The sequence below is a fragment of the Rhinolophus hipposideros genome (genome assembly GCF_964194185.1).
Source record: "Rhinolophus hipposideros genome assembly, chromosome: 13".
NCBI classification, from domain to species: domain Eukaryota; kingdom Metazoa; phylum Chordata; class Mammalia; order Chiroptera; family Rhinolophidae; genus Rhinolophus; species Rhinolophus hipposideros.
Genome location: NC_138059.1, coordinates 14448288 through 14465625, shown reverse-complemented (window position 1 = coordinate 14465625; position 17338 = coordinate 14448288). Strand labels below are relative to the sequence as shown.

General features: G+C 43.7%; 1 protein-coding gene across 1 annotated transcript in view; it reads right to left on the bottom strand.

The window, feature by feature from the left end:
- Positions 1 to 9691, bottom strand: part of SNTB1 (syntrophin beta 1) — a 212786-nt gene extending 203095 nt beyond the window's left edge. Inside the window, exon 1 of the mRNA XM_081070731.1 lies at positions 8352 to 9691. Coding sequence (XP_080926857.1) covers positions 8352 to 8925 — 574 coding nt within the window. The 5' untranslated portion in view covers positions 8926 to 9691. The remainder of the gene's footprint in view (positions 1 to 8351) is intronic.
- Positions 9692 to 17338: the final 7647 nt, after the last annotated feature.

The window sequence follows — 17338 nt, the reverse complement described above, 5'->3', positions numbered from 1 at the left end:
TGTGTCTGTGTGTGTGTGTGTGTGTGTGTGTGTGTTTATTTAATGATAGTTGACATTCAATATTATTCTACTTCAGGTTCAGTTGGATAACGCAGTAGTCAGGTATCTGACTACACACAGTCTATGAAACTAAAGTATAGGTCATCATTGTAATTTCCATTATCATCACTCTTAATCATGACCATTTCTGTCTTGTCTCTCCCACTTTGGGAGTGGGGCTCATTTCCATGAGTCTGTCAGGACATTTACTTTGTGGCGTGTATTACATATTTTCTCTTAAGTCTCACTCTGCAGGCCAGAGCTGAAGGCAAGCCTTATTATAGATCAAAGCCAGTGAAGTGGGTAATGAGGTTTGGTATATAAAATACTTGGTCTAAATGCAGGGTAAATTCTGGCTTTTCTTTAACATTAACTGCTTGGAAATGCATCATTTGAAATAGAATTCTTAGTAGGCCACTAACTGCCAGAGAATAATTTCCCTTCACCAAACAGACCATTGGTAGCTAGATGCTTTTCACAGATGTGGAGCCCCACGCAGTGAGTTATTTTTAATACATACTCCATGGGGTGACTGCTAAAATGCACGGCTGAACATGACTCCTCAGTACCCACCCCAGCAGAAATAAGGACCTGAAAGACCATTCACATCAGCTTCACTTAAAGAATATGGTCTGACTGCTCAGGCTGATACATAAACATAAAAGAGAAACAATTAAAATATCTAAGCAGAGAGATTTCATCTCTCAGGTAGAAAGGGTTCTTACAGATTCAGACTTGTAGTCCCCAGAGTCACAGGGGGGCGAAGGAAAGGTTTACATGTAACATTAAACGGATAATTACATTTTCCGATAACTTTTAGAATCATGCCTGGCTTCTCTTTTGTCCACTGTGTTTCAAGACTGGTGCTTCCTACGTCTATAAAATCACTTCTGTATTTCTTAGCTCGACAGAGCAAAGTATAGTTTTCATTATCGATGCCAAATATTTATCACCATAGTCTAACAGCATGAGTGCTTGAGGGTGAAAGTCATAAAAAAGGTCACTAGATCCCCAAATGCTTTCCCACCCTTCCCCCTTCCTTCCTTCTTTCCTTCCTTCCTTCCTCCCTCCCTCCCTCCCTCCCTCTCTCCCTCCCTCCTTCCCTCCTTTCCTTCCTTCCTTCCTTTCATGTGTTCTTCCTTTTTTTTTCCACTTTCTATCACATTTTAACAGTCTAACATGTGCCAGGTACTACGCTATATACGCTGGGGTAACAATCATACTATTTGCATTACTAATCTCAAGTACTGCACAATCAGCCAGAAATGCCCTACCTCGTTAATTACGGTAAGCTCCCTGACATCAGAGGCCATGCGTGACACCTCTTAGAGCATGATGTCTTGAGTTTGTGTCACATACACATACAGAAGGAAGAGCTTGTTAGATAATCTGATGTCCAGTTCCCTCATTCAAGGTAACTTCAGACAAGTCAGTTAATATCTGGTATTTCCATTTCCTTCTGGACAAAATGGGGATCATAACGTCAGTCCAACCATCCATAGAGGGTGGACCCGCCCAGTGACAAAAATCTTAATGCAAGGAAAGCCACTTGACAAATCTAAGCCTTTCTCAGAAAGGCTCTCCTAAGTATAATTCAGAGTCAAGTGGTTGAATACCAGGGCTGCTGGGTGGGTGCAGGGAGCCAGGTCATTTTACCAGAGCCTTGCCAACCTCACTCTTATCCCTCAGAAACGTTTGAAGGTCACATTCTGCCCACTCAGCCACACTAGGCCACAGCATGTGACAAGTGCACTGCCCTAGTGGCACTCTGATGTAGCGTTAGGCTACTATGGACCTTCTGACAATATGTCCGAAGGAGAATCATCAAGCCATGACAAAATCAGGTCCTCCACCCACAAATTTAATTGCGTTTTGGTCTTAACTAAGCACTTATCACACACTTGGCTGTAACTTTTGCCGTTTGAGGCAACAGCAAAACTAGCATGAATTTCTTTTTCCTTCTTTACAATTTCACAGATAGAAGATTTGTTTTTACCCTAGATATTAGCCACCTCAGCATTCAATTATTTTTTTGTTTCCTTATTCAGTCGAGAACTTTCAGCGTTTCTCTTAAAGGAAGCCGTTTAAGGCTCCCCTTTGGCACGTCCAAATTGGCAGCATTGCTACTCTTGTGCTTTGGCGCCGTTACTAAGTAACATAAGAGTGACTTGAACACAAGCAGTGTGATACCACAACAGTTGGTCTAATGACCTAGATGGCTCACTACTGAGTGATTCCCAGGGCAAGGAGCATCTACAGTGTGGAGACACTGGACAAAAAGGATTCATGTCCTCGGTAGGATGGAGCAGGCATCGCGAGATTTCATCCTACTACTCAGAATGCTATGTAATTTACAACTGACAGGTTGTGTCTTTCCTGAATTTTCCATTTAATATTTTCCGACCATGGTTGACTGTGGCTGACTGAAACCGCAGAAAGAGCAACTGCAGATAAGGGAACTACTGTGATTGTTAAGACTTTTTTTTCTTGTCGTCTGTACTGAGGGAACTAATATTATCATGGGCCATCTTCCATCAAGAGGGGAGGAAAGCAAAGCTTGGAGAGTAAAGACCTGGATTTAGTCATACTCAGTATGACACTCAGTATATCCTTGTACTTCTCTCCTCTGTTCCGCTTTCTGAGTAGGTTATTGTCAAATACAACTAAAAGTCCTGTCTCATACACTGAACATAAATAAGTCACAATTTCTGTGAGCTGTGAGTTTCTTTACCCTCTATAAAATAGGGATGATGATGATGATGAAAATGATGATGATGATAATGAAGGTGACAATAATAACCTTTGCAGTTACAAGAGCATCAAATGAGATCATAATCGTGAAAGTGCTTTGTGACTTGTAAATCCTGAAGTTAGTAGTTGTCATTCATACTACTCAGAAAGCATGCAATTTAAAATTTATGAATTGTTATTTCTGGAATTTTCCATTTAATATTTTCAGACCACGGTTGACTGTAGGTAAATGAAACCATGGGAAATGAAATCAGAGATAAGGGGAGAGTACTGTAATTTGTTATAATTAATAGTCATAGCAAACTAATCCAGACAAGAAAGTAGAAAACCTAATTAGGACAAGGCATTCTACTTCTTGGAACGTCACTTTCCTAATCAACAAACTGAGGTTCAGTGTCCCTAATGTGCTTATTTTATAAGGCTGTTTATGAGGATCAAAAGCTATAGGGCCTGTGCTTGAATCTCAACCTCAGCACTTCTTCACTGTGTTCCTTTGGCAAGTGACTTAACCAGTTGGTGCCTCAGTTTTCTCACCTGTAAAATAGACATAGTGTTGGGTTATTATGAGAATGAATGATTTTTGTCCATATGAAGTGTTTAGAACAGCATTTGGCACAATGTAAGTGTTAAGTAAACATTACCTATTATTACATATGTAAAAAGAATTTGCAAAAGGTGAGATATTATTAAAGTGTAACATAGAATTAGCATTCTTACAGAACACTGGTTCTCAAGAGGATGGAGGGTCAATACACCCCTCTCCAACAGCAGTGCAGAAATTTATGGAGACATTTTAAAGGTCAAGGGGAGTACTCATGGTATACTATTAGTATTTAGTGATAGGAGCCAGGGATTCTAGACATCTTGCAACATCTGAGGAAGTCCTTCAGATGTTGGAATGCAAGATTTTACCAGGTCCCAAAGGACAGCACACACTCTTACCCATCTTTATCTGTATCTGTACATTGATGGTGATTTTACACACAAACACTAACATCTGCTTCTCTTGTTATGACCTCTTGTGTAGTTGTGCCATGAATTAGCTACTGAAGCTTCTAAGGAATAATTTACTTTATTTCGCCATTATATTAATAATATATTATTAATAGTATTACATATTAATAATATGTATTATGTTAATAATATTAATAATATAATAGGGCATTATATTGTTTTTAAATTTTAAATTAGAGTTAGGTTATATGATTTATGAAATTCATTTGATGATAATAAAAGGGGCATTGGAAAAATAGTTATTGAAAGTGTGCTGGGTCTGAGCTGATGGGATTTGAGGTGAAATAAGGTTTAGAGATGGCTTAACCCACTTCCCTAGCTTTGTAATGAAGAAAATCAAGGCCCAAAGAGATAAAGCATCTTATAAAAAGAGTAACTGTAGTTAAAAGACAATAAATAACTCCAGTTTCAAGACTCTAATTCTGGAGTTCTTCGGTATTCTTTAAGAATCTGTTGATCCTAAATAAAGTAAGATTCTTTAAAGTTCAAATTTTCATTCAATCCTGATATTTTATGCCAGCATAAGTCAGTCCCTCTTTTGCACCCCATGTCCCTGCCCTGCCATCCCCACTTCCACCACTGGAGAAAGTGATTGTGAAAGTGACATGTCAGATAATCTCAAGAGCCCAGCATTACTGGGGAGCAGTAGAGGGAAAAGATTTGGTGGAGAGGGTTAATGTCAACAGTTGTCTCTGACTTTCTCCTCCTTTCACTTTCCACTTTTTCTGGTTCAGTTCCAAAGGAGATCTTTGGGATCCAGGGATGATTCGGTCTGCCCCCCACGTCCACATCCCAACATGAGTCTTCCCAAACATTCTGCACTCCTCGATCTAGACAACGTCATGGAAAAACTAGTTTTATTGTAGTTTCAGTTACAAAAAGGTTGACATTTTTCAAAGTACTATTTTGCTATTAATCTAAGGGCAAAAAACTTCCCTGCCCCCACCCAGAGCTACTAAAGCTGTTTAAGTAGGTGTGCCGCCCCACCCCTCACCCCTCATCCTCCCACCCAGGCCAGCTCCAGAAGGTGCCATTCACCTAATGGTCTATGTGAATGGTGACCCCTGGAGTTATGGGGTTCATTATCCACATGACTGCATGCAAGGTCTCTGCTCCCACTCCCTAAAATGAAAAATGAGTTCATGGTGTGAAAATTTTTGATATTCGCTTTGTTGAATATTTATACGCTGACTTACCTGACACAGTGTATTCACTATTTTAAGTCTGAATTACAACTTAGTCTCTTGCTGGCCGTGCATTCAAGTATGTAGGCCCTGCCGGACCGCAGCAGCTCCCTCTTGAGAGCCAGACACTTGGTGCGTTAGGGTTTTAAGACTCTATTCTTCCTCCTGCCCCTCCCTTTTGAGTAGCCCACATCATTTCTGTTTCTAGCTCAGGGTTGTCCCAAGCACTTCAGCATCTTTGAGGAGTGAGAAAGAACATCTTATTGAGCTCAATAACTGATGAAGCTTCCACCAACTCAAGTACACAGTTCCACCTAGAAGCTCAGAGTATCTGTTTCACATAGAGGTTACAAGTATGAGTTTTTAAGTCAGAGAGAACTGAAAGCCTCTTAGCTACGTTGCTTTGAGCAAAAAATGACTGTCTGTACATTTTAGTATCTTCATCAGTTAAAAGAACAATCACATGAGCCTCGTGGAGTTACTAGAAGTGTAACATGAAGAAACGTGTGCTCAAGAAATGTTAGCTATTGTAATGACTCTCTTTCCCCAGAAGAATGGTCTCCTAACATTACAGGTTTACAGTACAAAATAAAGCAGGATAAAAATAAGAAATATAAACTCTAGTAAAGAAAAAGGGGAGGGTTATCCCTCAGAAGGGGCAATTTCATCTTTCTGTCATTTAAATCGTAAAAACAACTAACCACAGCAGGCATTTGATGTATGTTTTTTTTCCCTTTTTTTATTCTTCCATACAGCAGCCCTGTCATGTAAGAGTGTCCAGCCAGTTTCTTTATTCCCAATGTTCAGAAGGAGACGTTGGGGCTCAGGGAGGTTAAGATAATTCCGTGGCTAAACCTAAGACTAGAAGGCAGGCATTGAAATTTGCTGTTCAGCGTTTTCATTTCATAGGGTGTTCCACAAGTAAAGGTAGCGACTCTCCACTAGGGGGCGCATGTCATGTAATGGGGTGCCTATTAGCAGTGATTAAGGGACTCCACTAATCTCCATCAGCTCCCCCCTACAATCTAAGTGGGGGGAAAAGTGTATTTTCCTTATCTTTAACTATATCTTTAAAACATCTCCCTTAGTCCTCTCGTCCAATGAAGTTACATCTGCAAAGCCTTTCCTATAGAGAAATTCTGGAATCAGGATGGTGTTTGGAATACAAACAAGTAGATACGTGTCTTAAAAAGCCCTTCCAGTGATTCTGAGAAGCCCCTTCAGCAGGGAAATTCTGTACTAGGCCACACTACAAGTGAGAGGATGTCTGCTGTTTGATTTGACGGCCTATGATCACTCCTACCACATCTAATAGGACCTACACTTTGCCTCGGAATAAAAGACACTCTTTTGAGTGGGGCCTCTACTTGCTTCTCTTAATAGCAGTCCGTTTCTGCTAGCTCAGGCTGGAAATAAGACCACTGCCCTTAGCTCAGCTGGTTCTTGTCTAGAAGGCCCAGAGGTCTTCCCCGGACGTGCTGCCTGCAACATATGACAATGTGTTATTGTAAAATGTCATGTTAGAGGTTTTTACAAAACTCACTTTTCAAGTGCCACATCAATAAAGTCACATAACGGGTTGATTGTTTTTTGTTTGTTTATTTTCAACTGCAGGGAGTCACCTTTTCTTCTTTTTGGGTGAGAGATTTCTTTTTTTTTACCTCTTTGTTAAGGCATTATTCATTAAAATGAAATCAAGCAGACGAATAGAAGGGACATAATGAAGGCCAGTGCCTGAAATAAAAATAACCTGCCTTTGCCTTCCTGATATTTTACAGTAAATATTGCAAGCTGAACCAGTGTCCAGCAGTTTATAGTCCAAACTACACTTCCCCCAGATCTCACCTGCCCCTTGTCACATAAACCAATACACACTGGAGTCAAGAAAACTTTTTTCTGTTTACTTATGTTAATCATCAAGCCAAAGCAAATAGCCTTCCACTTTCTAGATCCAGGGTAGCAATTAAATATGAAGACATCACAACTCCTCTAGGCAAATAAGAGGAATGGGAAAAACCCTCCCTATTCCAGGTCGGGAAATAGGCAAGGGGTTATATCTGCTGTCACACATAACAAAGTTGGTTTCCCAACTTTGAACTTTCTCAGTTTCACATACCAGCACCTCAGCTGAACAGAAAATTGACTTAAGTCCTTAATTTAGGACTTAAATTAACCACCAGTTTACAAGATTTCAGAACATTCTATTTCAATAGGTATGGGTTCACTTATTCCTTCACTCAACAAGTCTGTCACTGAGCACCTAAGCCCAAGGGAGATGACCCATAATGAAATAAAAGACCCCAGACAGCTCAATCTACAGTTACGGGGAAGCTGAGTAAATCTATAAAATAATTACACAATATTAGTAACGACAGAGGTATGTACAAACCCAGTTACGTGGCAGAGAGGCAGATATCAAGTGGAAAAATGCAGCGGTGGTGGGAAAGAACCCATTATTGGCTTACTACTTTACTGCCCTTCTCTCCACATGCCGCCACATAACCACAAATAGGTACAAACAGCACTACCTGTTTTATTCACATTCAATAATTAGGACACTATTCTCAAGAGAGTAGTTTCTAAGATGCCTCACTGGCAGGGGAAACTGCTTACAAATACAAAGTTGTTTTCACACCCCTCCGGAAAAATCCCGAGAAAATACAGGCAGAAAAACCACTTCGCCAGCTTTCCACCCAGAGCAACCTGGAATCCCGACTGACCGGGCCCAGCACCTGGCAGCAGAAGTGAACTTCTGCAGAAAGCCGCAGCTCACTTCCCAGCCCTTGGCACAACTCTCCAGCCATAACCCCAGTTTCCAATTCGAAAGGAGGGAAGTGGAGAAGGGTGGTGGGAGTTTGAGCATTCAAACACTGCCACCTCTCTCTGGCCCCGTTACCATTCAACCCTTTTAGGAGGGCTGACCAGGCTTCTAAGGAGGAAATTCTGACAAAGCAAAAAACTATCCGAGTTGAGATTACTCGGTGAGTTCGCATCGTAAAGTGGATATGATAACTCTCTATGTCTACACTTCATTTCCTCTTCCACTTCCCAGCCCCTGCACTACACTTGGATTCTCTGCAGATAAAAATGAGACAGTGTGCACTTAGCATGCTACCCGGTGCTTGGCACGTAGTAGGAGTTCAAGACACCCTGCTGGCTTCGCCTTGTCACACACCTCTCCTGGGTCAAAGCCTGTAACGACTCTAGGGTGGGGACAAGTTACCCCCAGGTGGGTAAAAGTTGTCAAAACTCCATGCCACCTCCGACACCCCAGCACGTGGGTGAGAGTGCGAGCAGCGCCGTGGGAGGGTGAGTGGGTGTGCACGCCTGGCGCGGCCCGCGCGCGCGGCGTTAACCCCTTACCTTCCAGCATCACTTCCTTGCCAGCGCGCTTCAGCGCCTGCACCGCCTCGTCGTGGGTGGCGTCCCGCAGGTCGGCTCCGTTCACCGACAGGATGGCGTCGCCCACGTACAGGGCTTGGGTCTGGTCCGCCGCCAGCCCCTTGAAGATCTTGCTGATGAGGATGGGCATCTTGTTCTCCTTGCCCCCCTTGATGCTGATGCCCAGCCCTCCCAGCTCCTGCTTCAGCACCTTCACGCCACGCTTCTGGTTCGAGATGGACTCGGGCACCTGCTCTGGCAGGTCGGTGAACGCGGTGCGGACCCCGGCCGGCGAGTCCGGGGGCTGCGAGCTGCCCGCGCCCGGGTGCCCGGTGCCCCTGCAGAACGAGCCATTGGTGGCGGTCCCGATGCCGTTGTACGCCGCAGCGCCCTCCTCGCAGCTCAGCACCAGGGCGTCCTCGCTCAAGTTCACCAGAACTTTGTGCCAGCGATCCCGCACCAAAACTTCCAGCAGCCCGCTGCGCTGTGCCCGGCTGCCTCCCCCGCTGGCCAGCCCGGCCGCCGCCGCCACCGCCGCCGCCGCCGCTACCGCCATCTTTCCGGCATTCTTAAAATGCCATGTGATTGCAAAAGGGGGGAAAAGTGGGAAAGGGTTGCGTGGGGAAGCCGCGGGGCCCGGGGCGGGGGGGCGCGAGGCGAGCGCGCTCCGAGGGGAAAAGGCAGGACGCGGGACTCCGCTCCCGGAGTTCGCGGACGCGCTGGGCGCGAGTTGGCAGCCGCAGCCCAGCTGGTCCCCCCCTCGCCTGCTCCTGGGCGGGGTGGAGCAATCTAAAAGAAGGAGAGACAGAAACAGGGGAGGGGAGAAAAAAAAAGCCAGCTGCCAGTTGCAAAACCCCAAACCCAGGGCAGCGGCGGAACGGCGAAGCGCGCAGGAGAGCCGGTAGGAGGCACGCTCGCCGCCCAGGGGAAGGGCGGGGACCCGCCGCTCACCTGTTCCAGCTGCCGCAGCCGCGCCGGCCACACGCCGCCCGCAGGCTCAGACCCTCCCCGCCTCCCTCCTCGGAGCTCCCGTCGCTGCAGGGACAGCTTCCCTGGGGCCTTCTCGCCACCCCGCCCCAGCACTCTCATCCTGACTCTCCCTTGGCGGCGGGTTCCCACACCGCACCTTTGCTCGGTCTGTGTGTCCTGCCACGGTCCCCTTCCTGGATGCTCCTGAGCCACTTTCCCTTTCACTCACCCCGTTGAATTGTCTCTTAGTCCTAAGCCCCAGATTGCATCTGATCCAGGTCTTCTCACTGGGGCTTCCTCAAACCAAGGCTTGGTTTCTCCTGCTGAGTTCTTTCTTACCTGTCACTTCTTACCGCAAGACTCTCAGTAGACTCAGACAGAGGCCCAGAGTTCTCTGAGGGGGGAGGGGGGAGAAAGCTGTCCCAAGAACCCAGGATGAAACAAACGTCAGCATAACTCAAGTGGCCCCAAACTTCCTCTCTTTAAATGCAGGACCTCTTTCTGCCAGCTCTCTGGAGAGGAGTCTCTGCTGGTCAGGGTTTTCAGCAGGCTGCTGCCTGCCCCGGACCCCAGGGACAAATGTTCTTCCAGCTCATTATATGCTCTATGTTTCTCAACCTGTATTTTTTCTCAAATGCTTCCTGGGTCTTTCTTCCCAAGATTTACTCTAGGAAGCCCACCATTTAGGAACTCAGTTGCAATGCATTGTATCTCAAAAGTTCCTTTACAAGTTGCTTAGGTGGAGTTCAAGCTGCCTGTGTCCCAGGGAACAATATTATAATTGTTGGTTACCTTCCCAGGTCCATCCGGAAATGCCAACATAACCCATGTCATAGCTCTCCCAGAATCCTCCTGCTCCTTGAACTTCTCAAGTTCTCCCCCAACCCTCAGCAGAACTGATGGGCCTCTCCAAGTGTTTCATGTTCTCATTTACCTCCCCTTTCCACCTTTTCCTCCCCTCTCTCCAAAAACAACTCAAAATCTATGAAATTCCTGAAGGCAAACCCAATCCAGCAAGGTGTCAGAGAAAAGAAATATTGAACACATTTTCCACTGATTTGTATCATTGGAAGTTCTCTAACTCTTCTTGAATGACTCACACTTTTCATTGAGGAAGGCTTAAAACTCAAACAAATCTCTAATGGGTGGTTGGTATTCCAGGCAAAGTCACAGAATGAAATGAAAACATTCGGACAATTTTATTTGTTTGTTTGTTTATTTGTTTGTTTGTTTGTTTGTTTTGAGGAGGAAGTGGAGGAGGAAAAGTCACTGTAGACAGGTCGCTGGGAACCCTTGGATTCCTGCTTCTAGTTGCAGTGTCCTCCTTTTCTTAATTTTAACCCACCAGTTTTCCAAAAGCTCTTCCTTTCATGTGAAGGTGCCCATGGTAGTAGGGACAGCAGCTGCTGTGAGCAGGATCAAAGAGGGAGCTGACATAGGTGGTCCCATTGTCAGGTGGGAAAACCAGTTGACATTTCCCTCTGCTTTAGGCACTGAGGACTCACATACATCACTCTTTGGGAAGATCAGAGCCTGAGGGTCTGTGTTCTAACCCAAGCACACTAAGGTGGAGAGAGACATTAGAATGCCAGTCTGAAGATTTAGAAATCAAAACAGATCTGCTCCTGTACAGATGCAAAGTCCTCCATTTGCATCGCACCTGTATCTTTTGTCTCTGTGGTCAAGCAAAGCAGGACGCCCCAGGTATAACTAGAAATAATTTACCAGTCTGCCGTGAGATATTGCAGGCTCTGCAATGGGAATTTCTCAGAATCTCTGTAATAAGCATGTTTTTGTTTTCTTTTTCTGTGTAAGCAAACCTTCGCGGGAAAGAGTAGGTTGCTTGTTAAAAGTGGCTTCAGAAGGAGGGAAGACCTATATTTAACACCATGAGGCCTGGGGCAGGCATGATAGAGATGGCTTTGCCAATGGAATTGTAATAACAGCCCCTATTCTAAATGCTTTATATATACTAACTTAATCCTCCAGAAATTTGGGGGGATACTTACTATTATCATCATTCCCATTTTATAGATGGAAAAGTGGAGAGACTCATTTAAAAACTGTTTCATGTAGCACTAGTCAGGTAACTAGTAAATGGCAGTCAGGATTCGAAGTCAACTATAAAGAGTCTGGACTCAACCATTGCCCTACATTTTTCTGAAAATACTCACAGCCTGTTAGTTACAGTGTCCATCTTGCCCTGAGGCCAGACTTTCCACTGGGAGGGAAGCCCAGAGGATGAAGGCCCTTCTCCTAGACCACACATAGAAGGGTCCTGCCAGCTTTTGGTCTGGCCTCTCCTTCTTTCCAAGGTTAGAGAACACCCTGCTCTTCCCTAATTGATGCATTTTTTTCCCTTCAGACATGTTCATATGTTGAAACTGGCTACTGCTATGGTCTTCAAGGCCTAGAAGCCCAATCTTATCCCTCAGATAGCTGGCTCTGCATACCTGACCTCTGATTATTCATGCTGACTCTCAAAGGTAAACCTTACTGACCTCATTTCTTAGTTCTGGGTGGGACTACTGCACTGCAGCCCTTTTAATACGCATAGTCAGCCCAGATTTTACTCTCCTAGGTCTCCCCTTAGGAAGAATGATCACTGGAAAAGGGTTGAAGAGACTTCCAGCTTTCTCATTATAGAAGAGTAGCATTTGAAGCTCAGAGTAGAACAATGGCAGACTGGAGGCCAGCCACAACTGTGTTGCCATGACTAACAGCCCACCTTCAGTATTCCAGACATTATATCTGAAGCCCCCCCTCCTTTTTTTTTTTTTAACCAGATTTCTTTTGCTTAGTTTCATCTTCTGTTTTGTTTCCTCCTTCTGTCCCGAACTTTTGGCTCCCATTTCCCACCCAGCCAAAATTGGGGTCCTCTGGTGTGTGCCCCTTTCCCATGGGAGGTGCATTTTCCTACAGATGTTTGGGTGTACTTAGACTTGCAAAAGCAGGTCACACAATCCTCAGCTCCACGTGAGTGAGCCACAATGTGTGGCAGGAGGGGCAGTGTTCATCTACTCATTCCACAAAGTGTCGTTGTACATCTACTACCATGTCTCAGGCACTGTTCTAGGTGCCACATATGGGAGCAGACAAACTGGCAAAGAAGTGCCCTGTGAGGTGCCATCACAGTGAGTGGGAGGGTGGAGGTGGAGAAAGACTGCAAATGTAAAATACTTTTGAGGAGAAGTAAATTCTGGGAAGACAGTAAAACACAGTAATAGGATTAGGAGTGACTCGGAGCAAGGGACACCTGGGGGATTAATGACTTGACTGTTGAGGAAAGCCTTTGTGAGAAGGAGATCTTGGGGCTGAGACATGGACGATACGAAGAGGGGGGTCTTGCAAAGATCTAGAGAAGAGGGTCCCAGGGAGAAGGAAACGCCAGAGCCAAGAACCTGAGACAGAACCAAGCTCGTCTGGTTCAAAGGACCAAAAGGAGGTCAGAGTGGCTGGGGCAATTCGTGGGAGGAAGAGAGAGATAAGAGATCAGAGAAATAGGTTGGACCGGATCCCAGGTGGGCCCTGGAGGATTACGACACAGACCATCCTCCTTGTCTTCTACGAGCTGCAACAACCATATATTTCAGATAGTCAGGGACAGTCTTGGTTTCAAATATTACTTCCTGTTACCTACTGAGTAAACTTCTAGTTAGAGCACGTGTGCTAAAGTTTAGGTTTGCAAATATGATCATTGTACGTTTGGCACTGTTTCCTGAATAACAGGTGGACCATCTTTAGGCAGATTATTCCATATACAGGATGGATAGTGGACTCAAGGTGAATAGTGAAGAGGAGGAAGTGGAGACCTCCTGGATATCTGAGGGGAAGTTAGCGCACAGACTGAGAGAGGAGCAGGAGAGGTGCTGGAAATGTAAAACTCCTGCGTCCCTATGTAGATGCATACTGATTAAGTGCTTATTGACTACCTGCTCTTATAAAATCGTAATGCTGGGTTAGTGATAATGCACTGAGACTGGGGGTTGGCCTATGAACAGAAGGCTGAACAGGGATGCCCCAGTTGGCAAGCAGGTACTTCATCAATTTTAAATGGGTTGGCAAACACCCTCTATTGCATGTGCCTGGCATTTACCTGGGCGGGTCCTTGGTAAACTAGATAGACCACTACCTATATTCTCAGTCAGCCAGTCAGTCAGGTGAGAGTTATTTGATTGCTCACTCTCTTTAGAATGTTACAGTGGGGACTTTTTTCCAGGATCAGACTAGCCCAACGCAGGATTGAAAATACTTAGATGTTTATGTTCTACCTTCTCATACTGAGTTGCACAAACTTTACTTCCCTTCCATGACAACCGGCTGTTGAAACAAGGCTTATAGCAGTCTTTTAATATCTATGATATAAATTTAAGTCACTTTTCCTACAGCTTCATACATTCGATCCTTTTTAAAGAACTGTGGAATGCTAGGTTAGATCCCATATTAAAGACGTTGCACAAAATGGCTCTTTGAAATCCTGGTAAGCAAGGCATCCACCATATTCTAGGAGCTTTTTAGCAAGTTGGTCTAAATAGGGATACAAGACGTCCTGGTGTGAGGGTAAAGAGGAATAAGAAATTAAAATTTCTCTCATACACATCTTTAACATCATATGAAATGAAAAAGAAATGAAATTTCAAGTAAGTATTTCAGGATCTTGCTAAGCTACCATTCAGCCCCCCAGAGGTTGCTTGTTAACTTACTTTTGGAACCTTCAGAAGTAGAGGTCTATCTGTGAGGGAAATGCTAACTCTTTTTCATACCATCTCCATTTCCTTTATGGAATCATGCCTGCGCACTCTCCCTTGATCCATGAGAAAATTCCTCCCATGCTCTGCTTCACAACCTGATAGCCCATTTTTGTTTATTATCCAATTTATTCCCTCCCACGGCAGCACTTTTTGCCCAGATAATCTCCCCATTAACTCTTTGTACTGAACTCTTAGTCCCTCAGTGTAGCCATGTACAGATCCCCTTTTATCCTAGATTGAGTTCTCATCTATTCCTTCTATTTCCTAACTGTAACTGTAACTTGCCCTAGTTCCCAAATACCACATCTCCCGCCCTACTGCATTCTCTGGCAAGAATGTTACCCTCTTTGCCTTTTCTGGAGGTCTCTCAAAGATTACACCAACATTTTTGATGCCCTGTAATACTTGCAGGTCATAGGATGCTTATAGTTTTCCATTTTTCAAACTCTAGAAGTTTGAAACTCTAGAAGTTTCCATTTAGCAAACTCTAGAAGTTTCTTTAAATTATGTTTTATCTTTTTCTGCAAACCTCTAACAATCTAGACATTTTTGGATGATTTAATCTCCTGCTTCATGTTTTCCCTTTTCAATGCATTCCTCCACTATCATCAGTCAGACATGAGTATTTTTAAGGAAACTTCAATGTATTCTGCTTTTAATTGGGTTTATGACTTGGAAGTAGTCCCTTCAATTCTAGACCTCAGTTGAGCCTGGAATTTTTTCCCTAATTTGGTAGATTGGTAGGAAATAATAAGAATTAATGACCCAATTAGTAAATAAGTATCAGATGACTTCAGGTTTTACAATCTAAACTTTAAATATGAAACTAAGAGAGCTTGTACTAGTGGAGAACAAACAGAGCTTCATGAAACAGGAAGGTTTTGAGCTGAGTCTTAAGGAAGTACAGACCTTGGAGAATGAGATAAGAGGGAACAAACATTTCCAGCAGGGGTAACAACTTGGTCAAAGCAGGAAGAAAGGGAAGTGCAGATTATCTTCATGGAGTGGTAGGTTTATCAGCTTAGATGGGTTTGGGAAAGAAGAAGTAAAACAGGGATCTGGGGAAAAGATACTATTATTAGTCAGAATGCTTGGCTCCAAATGATAGAATCCTAAGTGACACTAAACACTAAGTGGGAAACACATGAGCTCACATTGCTATTCTGTGAAGGGCAAGAGAAAGGCTAGCCTCCAGTACAACTAGAATTGATACTAGCATACCCTATTCTCTCTATTGCACAAGGCCAAACCATGGCCATTGGGAGCTCCAAGATTCATGGTGCCCAACTTGGCTTCTAGGAAGAAAATGGCTCTTTCCCTCTCCTCTCAATTGGAAAAATATCCAAAGTAAGAAAGAACTCAAATGGCATGGCTTGGTTCACCTATCTACTCTGGTAGCCAAAGAGAGATACCATGATTGTCAGTCCTCAATATAGTCCCATCATTGGAATGGGGATAATAAGCAAATCATCAGAATAAATGAATATATACGTATATGAGACAAGGCAGGAGAGAGAGCTAGGCCAGACCAAATGATAATTCCCCACTACATACAGTTTGGAACCTATCTACTCTATCTGTAGAATTTGTCCTAAAGGTACAGGAAAGCCACTGATGTTTCCTAACCAAGTGAGAGGTGTAGTGAAAAAAAGTAAAAGATACTGGGGAAGATAAATCTTTTGACAGAATAAGGAATGGGTTACTTGGGAAAGATTGAAATGCCTTAGTGTGATTTCTTACATACAATAAGAACACAAGCCTTTGGGGGTACTGAAGACAGGAAAATAACTTAGATTGTTCAATAGCCTGGGGAGAAATAATAAAGAATCTATATTTGTGTGGAAGTAAAAGAGATGGTTTAGAGAAAGATTGAACAGATTGTGATAATTTACTAGAGAGAGAACTAGGAAGAGGAGAACCCAATGAAGTGAAAATCCGCCTTTATTAAATGTTTACTCCGTGTTAGGCCCTGTATGTAAGTAATATATGTCATTGGTTACAGTCTGCAACTATTTGACATAAGGAATGTCATGCCCATATTACAAAGGAGAATGTTGAGCTCAACAAGTTCACACTGCTTACAAGTGTTTGAGTTGGGATTCAAGTTCACTTCTTCGTTCTGTTCGACACCAAAACTCATGCTTTTTAATTATTACGGTATAGTAGGTATGAGCTTAGATGGCCAGGAAGAAGGTAGCAGAACTCATCCAGAGGTGGCATGGGCTCCTTTTAGATTTGTTGAGTTTGAGGAAATGGTAGAATAAGCAACAGGTAGTGTACTAAGGCACTGATGTCTAGGACCTGGATAAGGGCATTTTGGTGCCATTTGCTAAGACTAGAGTCTACTGTGATCAAAGGGAGAAACTTTAGGGATCAAACAACAGTGGTTCTTTGGTACTGATAGCAAGAAAATGAAAAGTCAAAGGATGATGCTTAACAAGTGTTGAAATCAGAATTGACAGGGCCTGGCAATGGATTTGGATGTGGGGAGCAAAGGAAAGCTTGATTATGGGGAGAGTAATTCATAACTATGCTAACTTTTGAATTGTTTCTTTGCATAATTAAACACGAACTATATAAAAATAGCCCAAATTAACTGCAAAACATGGAAGCCCAGAGGCAGAAAACACATTTAAAGGCAAAAAACTGCACTGCTCTAATTCTGAAATGAAAATTCAAGTTTCTGAGTCATCACGAGACATTGTATTTATATACTGTGTCCACTGGACTAAACTGCAAAGAGGCGATCGAGACCTCAAAGCTCTGGTCTGCCTGATGAAAGGACACAGAAACCAGAGCAGCGAAAGGCAGAGCCTGGTGACAATCCAGGCATCTATTTGTCAGACTACTTTTTCCCATCTACATGGGCATAAATACTTTGCAGGGCAGGGACAGAAGATGGTGGTGAAAAAAAGGGAGAAGGAATTCTCTACGACCACAGTAGAAGAGAATGGCAAGTTTCAGGGGTGACCTGAAGCACTGCTGTAGAAAACAGTGAGGAAAAACATTTTTTTTCAGAAATATTTTCAAGGAGAAAACAAATCATCTCAGGCTGACTAGAATTTCATTTTCCATATATTTCTGTGGAGTATTAGTTTCTCTGAGGCAGGGGCTATGTTGAAGATTCTATAGCTATTATAGACTCAAAGGGCTTCAAGGTAATATCTAATAGTTGTTCCCAAACTCTGGAAGGAATTAGAACCACCTAGGAAGCATGTTAAAATGACAGGTATTGATTTCAACAATCCC